This window comes from Aristolochia californica, unplaced genomic scaffold (genome assembly GCF_029961685.1).
Source record: "Aristolochia californica isolate CCGP_79_NKW_82.1479 unplaced genomic scaffold, dmAriCali1.0.hap1 SCAF_6, whole genome shotgun sequence".
NCBI lineage: Eukaryota > Viridiplantae > Streptophyta > Magnoliopsida > Piperales > Aristolochiaceae > Aristolochia > Aristolochia californica.
In genome coordinates, this window is record NW_027182257.1 from 6,829,260 (window position 1) to 6,839,382 (window position 10,123).

At 36.3% G+C, this 10,123-nt stretch overlaps 1 protein-coding gene across 1 annotated transcript; it reads left to right on the top strand.

The window, feature by feature from the left end:
* The first annotated feature begins 232 nt into the window (after nt 1-232).
* On the top strand, nt 233-2,359 carry LOC137935225 (8-hydroxygeraniol oxidoreductase-like). Its single transcript, XM_068779918.1, has 6 exons — nt 233-394; nt 490-527; nt 649-1,051; nt 1,139-1,375; nt 1,600-1,755; nt 2,083-2,359. Exons 1-6 carry the CDS (start codon nt 233-235, stop codon nt 2,194-2,196), a joined length of 1,110 nt encoding a protein of 369 aa, XP_068636019.1. The 3' UTR covers nt 2,197-2,359.
* The last annotated feature ends 7,764 nt before the right edge of the window (nt 2,360-10,123 follow it).

The following is a 10,123-nucleotide window of genomic DNA, read 5'->3' on the forward strand; positions in this document are numbered from 1 at the left end:
TCCTAGTCAATGGTCGTCGCGCACATCTTTTGGGACTCATGGCTGAGAACTCCAACGGGGAATCGTATAAATTTTCGTTTTACTCTGTTCTCTTTTACCTCAATTTTTCCTCCTCCTCCTCCTCCGCTCCATCGATCACCATGAATTCTCTGAAGCAGGCTTCGCTAGTTAAAAGATGCAGAGGTAAGCTCTTTCTGGTCATCAGTCTTCACGAGATTTGAGCATATTATAAATGGGTTTACTTGTTTCAGCGGCGGTTTGCTGGGGAGCTGGGGAGCCTATGGTGATAGAAGAGATTGAAGTGGAGCCGCCGAAGCAATCCGAAGTTCGTGTCAAGGTGCTCTGTGCGAGCCTCTGCCACACCGATGTCCTTTTCGGGAAAGGGTTTCCTTTGGTGAATCAACCAACCTACTTCTCAATTTTCTGTTTTCCCTCCTGGTTTTCCTAATTGTAATACTCTTGCTCGTTTCATCTTGCTCCAATCTGCAGCCATTGTTTCCTAGAGTCCTGGGACACGAAGGTGTAGGGTACGCCCTCTTAATTTCTCTCACTTCTGCTAGCTTCTGCGGCGTCTTCTGATCAATAAAATGAGATAAAATGTATTTTTATAATCAAACCCATGATCCTGTTTTTCTTTTGGCATGACAGAGTGGTGGAGAGCGTTGGAGAAGGCGTGAAAGAATTCCAAGAAGGTGATCTCGTGCTTCCAACCTTCATTGGGGAATGCGGAGCATGCGAGAATTGCTTGTCTGAGGAGACCAACTTCTGCCTGAAACACTCGCCCTCCTTCAGTGGGCTCATGGAAGATGGAACCTCAAGGATGTCCGTCAAGGGCCAGAAGCTTTACCACACGTTTAGCTGCTCAACCTGGTCCGAGTACACAGTTGCGAGCATCAATTATCTCGTCAAGGTTGATCCGTTGGTCGATCTGCCCCAGGCCAGCATCCTCTCCTGCGGCTTCTCCACTGGATATGGAAGCGCCTGGAAAGTTGCCCAGGTCGAGAAGGACTCCATCATCGCCATCTTCGGCCTCGGAGCTGTTGGATTAGGGGTACGTATATGAATGAGATCCCCGCCTGCCGGGATCGTACGTCCTGATTTCTCTTAGACAAAGAAACGCTACTGAAAATGTTTGCAGGTGATGGAGGCCGCTCGGTCAAAGGGGGCGAGCAGAATCATCGGGATAGACTTGCTGGAGGAAAAGAAGGAAGGAGCTGCAGCGTACGGGATCACGGACTTCATAAACCCTCGGGACGGCGACAAGCCAGTGGCGGAGCAGATTAAAGAGATGACAGGGGGAATCGGCGTCGACTACAGTTTCGACTGTACCGCATCTCCAGCCGTTCCGAACCAGGCCCTGGATTGCACCAAGCCGGTACGTACGTCTTCTTCAATGGGGATCTTTACGTGCATAGGACAAGGGCAACAATCCATCCCAACTTGGCTGGGGACAGATTAAAAAGTAAAAAAAGAAACAGAGAATAGGAACAAAATTTGCGATTTCTTAATTCATGCGGACCTGCAAATACACAGTGGTTCTTCTTTGAATCGATCGATCCACTATGAGGAAGTCTGAAATCAAGTTCGTAATGGGTGCAGGGAAAAGGAGTAACAATCTTAATTGGAGTAGCAACTGACAACGTGAATCTAAGCCTGCTTCCTTTTCTATCGGGCAAGATTTTGAGGGGAACTCTCTTCGGTGGGATTAAACCGCGCTCCGACCTTCACGTTATCGTTTCCAAATGCCTAAATAAGGTGAACTTTCTCTCACAATATCTTCCTCTTTCTTTCTTCGCACTTTCATGTATGTTTTTTCGTTCACCTGATGCTGCCATTAAAGTTCCTGCTATTCTCACACTGCTCCATGTTTCCCTGACTTTTCAATTGGACGAGGATGAGTTGAATTCCTTTTTTAAGTAGGTCCTTTGGTTTACCTGACTCAAAGCAATTAGGAAGACTTTGACGATTGTGATTGTTGAGTTTCAATCTGTCTGATCTGTAAATCGGCTATTTAAGCTAGACGATGTGAATAGCAACACAACGAAAAATTGAAATCTTATTTTTGAGTGTGATTTGGTGCAGGAATTGGATCTCGAACCCCTCATAACACACAGGATCGAGCTGGAGGATATATCTCGCGCACATGAACTGCTCAAGGATCCACGATGCGTCAAGATTGTCATACGAATCGCTTAAAATCGTACGAGAATAGATTCGGGAGCAGAGAATTTCATCCGTGATGAACAATAAGATTGGTGGTTTATTCTAACAATAAATTTGATGCGCAAAGAAACATGAAAAGTTGTTTTGTTCGACTCCAGATTGCGAATGCTAAATTTCTTTTCTAGCAGAAAGAGGCATTCGGAGCAAAACGAGAAGAAAGAGATCATAAAAGAATAAGAGATTCAGATTCTCTGATCTTTCTTAACGTTTAGGCTGATTCTGCATTTATCCATTTTTTTTCTTTAAACACAATGAGATGAAGATTATATTAAAGGAGAAAAAGAGTACAGAAGAAGGCTACACCAGGATGAAACAAAACAAGTGCAGAAGAACAGAAAAAAAAAACTGAAATTATCCATCGCGAGAGTATTGCCCACAAAATGATGTTGATCAGAAGCTCCGTTTCTAGCATTGAGAAGGATCCTTCAGCTCACGGTAACCGCCATGACAAAGTAAACAAGAACGATATTAACTCTACAGATTGGAATTTCTGCTCACGACTAGTCTTTTCCACTTTTGAATTCATTTGACATGGCTCAAGCTTAATTTTATTGATTCTGACCTACGTGCTCTACTTCGGTTGCCCATGGATAAGCTAAATAGAGCATGAATATAAAATTTGACCTTTATGTAAAACGATTCTTTTACCCTCTTCAAAAATCTGATATATATTTATGAAAATTTACAAATAAGTACTCAAAATTTTTGGTTTTTTCAACTGTTATACAAAATAGTAGGTCACATACAACACTTTGAAACTTATGTCAATAAGATCAATGTTTGAAAAATATTTTTTTTTTTGCTTGATTATTTGGATGTTGGGGAGGGTTCTTTCTAATGTTGTTTCTTTTGGTAGTGTTGGGTAGAGGTCCATTTGAATGCCTTGATTTTTTTTTTTTCTCCTCGTTCATTTTAAGCCTTCACTATTCGAATTACGAAGGCATAAATCTGATCTGAATATCTGTTCCATTTCTAATTCATGACACATATGGTTAGCATTAAATGTATGTTATCATCCAAAACCTATTCTCTCACTCATTGATCTTCTCTGTGTTTAGTAACTTCAATCATCGCTTTTTTCTATCTCAAGTTATCCATCTATGCACAAATGATTTGTGGAGAAGTCAGTGGCTTCTAGTGCTTAGGCGTGATGCCTCCTTGTATTTGTACTTTCATCTCCACTACAATATCTTGCCAACACAGATCCAACCACTTCTACACTAATTATCAATCTAGAGTACAAAGACTAGGATTAACAAGATCAATTCCTTGTAAGCTAGCTCAATTCCACTATGATAGAAAAAACTTTCAGTCATATAATGATACTGGTAAACATAAAAGACATATGACAAAAGTGCAAAACGATTTATACCAACCAGTCTAAGGTAAGAAATACACCTTTGCCAACAACTACAATCCTTAAAAAAATTGATGATCTTACTTTTGATGAATATATTAGCAAATTGAAAAGCATTTATGATGTTTTAGTAGCTATTCAAAACTTGGTCATTGACGCTAACAATGTTTTATGGCTACTGAATATGGTCTTGGTGTATTGAGTAAATCTTTTGTGATGTTAGTGTTATTAAAAACCCCTTCACCAACTATGACATGAGGCTCAAAGAGTCTCTCTCAACTCACTCTTTCATTAACATGGTCGCAAACACCAAAAGCTATGACGATAAGAGCAATCATAACAATAGAAAATGGTGGATGAACAAACAAAACCAACTTTTCCTCTTCATATAAGTCTCTTCGATGTTTTCCCACTCAAAAACTACACCTATCTTCTTAGCCCTCCACATGCCAAAATACTTCTAGGAATGATTTTTGGAGAAGTCAGTGGCTTCTAGTGCTTAGGTCGTGATGCCTCCTTGTATTTGTACTTTCATCTCCACTACAATATCTTGCCAACAAAGATCCAACCACTTATACACTAATTATCAATCTAGAGTACAAAGACTAGGATTAACAAGATCAATTCCTTGTAAGCTAGCTCAACTCCACTATGATAGAAAAAACTTTCAGTCATGTAATGGGACTGGAAAACATAAAAGACATATGACAAAAGTGCAAAACGATTTATACCAACCAGTCTAAGGTAAGAAATACACCTTTGCCAACAACTACAATCCTTAAAAAAATTGATGATCTTACTTTTGATGAATATATTAGCAAATTGAAAAGCATTTATGATGTTTTAGTAGCTATTCAAAACTTGGTCATTGACGCTAACAATGTTTTATGGCTACTGAATATGGTCTTGGTGCATTGAGTAAATCTTTTGTGATGTTAGTGTTATTAAAAAACCCTTCACCAACTATGACATGAGGCTCAAAGAGTCTCTCTCAGCTCACTCTTTCATTGACATGGTCACAAACACCAAAAGTTATGACGATAAGAGCAATCATAACAATAGAAAATGGTGGATGAACAAACAAAACCAACTTTTCCTCTTCATATAAGTCTCTTCGATGTTTTCCTACTCAAAAACTACACCTATCTTCTTAGCCTTCCACATGCCAAAAGACTTCTAGGAATGACACAATTTGGTGCAATTATGCCCCAACCCCAACTGCTTCAACCTAAGGATTAAGTTCAAACAAGTTCCAACTGCCCTTGTTGTACTCTCAATTGTAGAACCAAATGATGAACAATGATTCCTGGATACAGGCACCACCGAGACACATATGACAAGAACTTGAGGTATGTTTTCAAGCTTAATTCTTTAACAACAAAGACATAAAATAAGTTCCAATAGGAAATGACAATCTTCTCTTGATAATAGTGGTGAAACACAAAAGTAGTTAGTTCATGAAGCAGTGCGACCTTAAGTACAACGATAATAAAAAAAAACCCACTACAAGTGGTATAAGGTCATATCTCTAATAAATCCTCTAATTGGATCAAGCTTGGATTCCCTTCGTAGATGAAGTAAAAGTTTGGTTGATTTGAATAGTTCCTTTAGGTGTCCTTCGATAGGTGTTTCAACAAGAAAATTTGCTCTTGTATTTATGAATGGCAGGCTAGAAATGTGATAGAGAAATAACAAGAATAACTTGCTTGATAGCTCTACTATAGAAATTCTTTAAGGTTATTGGTGCCATAATTTTCTTCTCTCCAAAAGGCTCTCCTACCCAAAGGTTCACTCAAAGTTCTTCCCAAAAGTTTCTTTTTCTCCAAAGGCCAAAGGGGTTCTTTATTTGAGAAAAACAACATACCAACTTACCTAGTTATTGGATTATGCTAAAAATTAATGAAATAAAAATAGATATGAGAAATCTAATGGCAGCATCCCACTTTCATATGTATGGTTGAACCCAATCTAAACCTTAGATCAAAACTAATCATCCTATCAATTTGGTAGCCTTTAAGGTTGTTGGAAGATGGGCCCAAACCTACATAACCAAAGAAGGCTCACATATCCAAGTATGTTAGAAGATAGGCCCAAACCCATAAGACCAATGAATGCCCACACATCCAAGAGATATAAAAATAGGCCCAAGGCCCATAGACCAAAGAAATGGCCTACAAACCCATACAATTATGGCAGGAGGGTAAATAAAAAATCATCTCATAGAGATGATATTGATGTAATTAGGTTAAGTTTTAGGGTATTATTATAATACTGTAGTTTGATTAATCTATAAATTGAGTTTAAGACAATAAGTCAATAACCCATTCTTTCTCTTGATTTGTCCTAATGGGTGTCTTTTTTTTTTTCTCTGTGACCTAAATCCATGGAGTCCTAAAAATCAATATAGTATTAGAGTTTTGATTTTTAGGACTCACATCTATGGCTTTCAGGATTAGAAAAATCCATTATTTATTTCTTTGCTCATTTTTTTAGTTTTTTTTGTCGTATAATTGTTATTTTTTACCCATCAAAACCTTGGAATCTTCCATCAGCCACTACGTATACTGTGATCTTGGTTTGCGCCGAGTTTACCAACACCTGACTATATTGATCAAGAAGTTTGGCACAACAACTTCTGGTTGAAGGCGAATGTCAAACCGTTTACCACTGCAAAGACCACCTCCTCAACCAATCCGGGGAATCCACATAGTTGGATGTCCTTCGAAAGGAATCAGAGAATGACATGAAGTGTTGCCTCACTTGGTGGGACATTGTCTGGCTCAGATTCGGTAGGAACCGGTGTCTGGGTCCTTACTGGCCAAGAAGCCCATAATAACGCCGAACCAGCCTGCGACTTCCCGAGCATAGCAGATAAGAGACGAGAGAGAGAGGGAGATAATATCTTCTCGGTTGGACCTTGGCTGGCAAAGCATGGCTCGTTTGATTCAGCTTGATTATTCGTCTTCCTTGGCATTGCTTCCCTCCGATGTTGTCAAATATTCCGAAAATGCATTGCTGACGGATTTATCTCTAGATGGAAACTTTTGATGTCCAGCTACTATCGTGCTGCCTATTTCAGAAACCAACGTCTGCGCTATTGCTTCATTACCGCCGATCTGGTCAGTTACAGAATGATCTTCTTGCTGTCATTGTTGTGTTATTGCCTCTGTCGAATAGAAATTTGCCGATGCTGCTGATTTCTCAGCTTATGGATTGAATTATTTCTGGAATTATTTCTGGAATTATTCCCCACCGTGTGAAGATATCTATTACAGTTTTAGACGTCTCCATAGCTGGATTAATCTCTATTATTCTGGCTTTATCACGTTGCTGATTTCCCCGGAGTTATTTTTTTTGGAAACTCCTCCAATGGCGCATCTCTAGTTTCCTGCTTGATTGTTCGTGCTATTTCTTATTACGGGAAACTTTCCAGGTCATCTTCCTCCCCGTTCTACGGACTTTTTTCTGCTGTCCTGCTCTGTTCTGGTGCCAGCGTCGCGGGGAGGCAGTTGGCCCCTCTGTTTGGCACCGTGGGGAAGACGACGTGTTGCCTCAGGGAAGAGAATGCTATTGCCGAATTAATTTTTGGGAATTTTACCAAAATACCGGTTTTAAATAACTTATTTATGAAAATAACGAAGACCACAAATTATTTACAAAACTACCGAACTTTTGACCGGTCCACTGTATATGTGAACAGTCAAAGGTGACACGTAAGCTTTGACTACTTACGTGTCGCTCCATCATCATAGCGATGTTGTAGATGAACACATAGACTGCCACGTCATTATTATTGACACGTCATTATACGATAAAATTTTGAATAAATTTAAAAAAAATTAAAAAATCACATACACTTTTTATTACCTTATATCTAAAATAAAAAAATATTTAAAAAAATTTAATAAACAATTAAAAAATTAACTCTTACTTATTTAACACCGTTTAATATCAATTAAAATATTTATTAATTAAAAAAATTATCGTTACACTTTTTATTTTTTCATATTTTACAAAATAAAATAAAATAAGTAAATTAATTAGATTTAAAATATTTATAAATTAAAAAAATATAAAAAAATTATTTTAGAGTTTAAAAATACAATTTATTTGTATATTTTTATCACCTTATTTACGAAATAATAATATTTACAAATTTTAAATATTTATAAATTTAAAATATCTTACTCTTAAGTCTTACCCATATATTATCGATTTAAAATATTTAAAATTTTTTAAAAATATACAAAAAAACTATTTTAGAGTTTAAAAATATAATTTATTTGTATATTTTTATCACCTTATTTAAGATGTAGAGACATTCCGCCAGGCCTATCCTGGCTTCGAGCTTGAGGACAAACTCTTCTCATGGGGGGGGGGGGATTTTCTTTCAATAGCAGGCCGAGTTAGTTAGAGGTGTCGTGGCTGAGTTATTTAGTATTTGGTTAATTGATTTTCTTTCAATTTACTTTTACTTTATTTTTATTTCAATTGAAGAGTTAATGTAGGGGCCTTATTATAATATTTTATCTTGAACTTGTGTTGGCGCCAACCTTACTTAGGGGGGAAAGTGGAATGGAAAGAGACAAGTCTGATTTTAGCGTAAACATGGTTTGGAGTTTTCCTCAACGAGCTCTAAGGTCCAGGTTTCCTCACGAATCTGATTTCTTCGGCTTTTTCTTTTCTCTTTTCCATTTACCAAAACCAAGGGTAGCCACTGCAGTGCAGAACTCGTCCACTAAGCTCTGGATTATCCTTCCCAGCGCCATGTTACAAGATCCATGACCCGGGACCGTAACAAATTCCATAACCCATTTTTCCTCCTAATTTGTCCCAATGTGTGTCTTTTTTTTTTCTCTATGAGCTAAATCCATGGCGTCCTAAAAATCAACTAAGGTTTTCATAACATTGATAAATAGAGATGAATATATTTTTGTAATAAAACTCATTGTGTGTTTGCTACTCTTTTTGGCACAACAGAGTGGTGGAGAGAGGGGGAGAAGGCACTAAAGAATTCAAGGAAGGTAAGGTTGTTCTTCCAACCTTCATCGGATAATGCAGAGAATGTAGAGAATGCAATAAGTGCTTGTTTGAGAGGAACAACTTCTGCTTGAAACAACTGTTCCCCTTCGGGTTGATTGAAGATGGATGGAACCTCAAAGATGTCATTGAAAAAACTACTCTCTCTATAAAAGAAAAAACTTATTAGAAGAAAATTTAAAAATTTTCCCAGAAATGTGGCCTATTAGTAGCAACATAAATTTCACCTAGAAATAACTAATTTTTTTATTTCATACATAAATAAATATATTAGTGTTTGACAAAAAAAAATTAAATTTTTCTTGGAAATATAACCTATTAGTGACAAAAACATTCATCAACAAATAACTTAAATTTTTTATTTTATTCATGAATACTTTAATGTTTTTGAAAAATTCAAAATTCATCAAGAAATGTAGCATATTAGTAGCAAAATAAAAAATAACAAGAAATCACTAATATTTGTAAATTTATCTAATAAATTTATTTCCTTATATTTGTCCAAAAAATTAATTTTTTCCGAGGAATGTAGGGTACTAGCGGAATAATTTAAATTTCAACAAGAAAATGTACCATATTATTAGAAAAAATACCAACAATTGTTTAAATTTTAATCTAAATATGTGTGAGTCATTTTATTTTTTATTTTCCCAAAATGTAGAGGAGATCAAAGATCAATTCTAAAAATGCTTGGTAAACAAAAAATTGACATTGTCTGGTTGAAGTGAATGTGTAGGCATGCCATGAAATGGTATGTATAATATTGTTGACCTCTTTATTTCTTTCCTGAAAAGGATTTAGAGATCCAACTTAAATTTATATTGCTACAATTGACAGGTTAGTACTAGCCAAATTTGTCGATAAAAAAAATCGTCGAGAATAGTTTTAGCGATGAAAATTTTACCTTTTCAAGACAAATTTTCAGCCAAAATAGTGTGAGTTACTACCCTAAGGAGTATTAGCTAGTAGCTCAGGAATCAAAGCCATCTACTAAAAAATAAATAGGATTCAAAATTTTAACCATGCAAATTGCTAAAGAATTTTATATAGATTAATAAAGTGTATTCCACTAAACCATGATGGTATACCTCTTTGTTTGCAATATGATCTTCTTTAAAATATAATTGGAAAAGGAGCAAGTTTTACAAAAAAAAGAAGAAAAAAAAAAGACTAAGACTTCTCCAGGAATTTAGTTAAAGAATTTAGGAAATCAGAAAAATTTGATTGCAAGGGCACTAAAAACTAAATATTACGAAAAAGATAAATAAAAAAATAAGAAGAATAAAAAGAAAAGAAGAGAAAAGAGAAGAGAGGAGGGGAATTTTTGTAATCCCTTGTGGTGCCAAAGTTGGGTAGAGAATATTGTCCATTAGAAAGAATATAAATGGAAAATAAAAGAGAAACCTATTATAGAACAAAGAAGAAAATAAAACCAAGAAACTAAAAATGAATGCAAAAAAAAAGTGATTACTACAAACACTAAAACTAAGAAACAAAAGAAAA

What these genes read in the sequence shown, in the direction of transcription:
- LOC137935225 (XM_068779918.1), top strand. Translation starts at nt 233, where the DNA reads ATGGGTTTACTTGTTTCAGCGGCGGTTTGCTGGGGAGCTGGGGAGCCT. An exon ending in TCGGGAAAGGGTTTCCTTTG is followed by an intron (nt 395 to 489) that starts GTGAATCAACCA and finishes TCCAATCTGCAG; the next exon opens with CCATTGTTTCCTAGAGTCCT. An exon ending in TTTCCAAATGCCTAAATAAG is followed by an intron (nt 1,756 to 2,082) that starts GTGAACTTTCTC and finishes GATTTGGTGCAG; the next exon opens with GAATTGGATCTCGAACCCCT.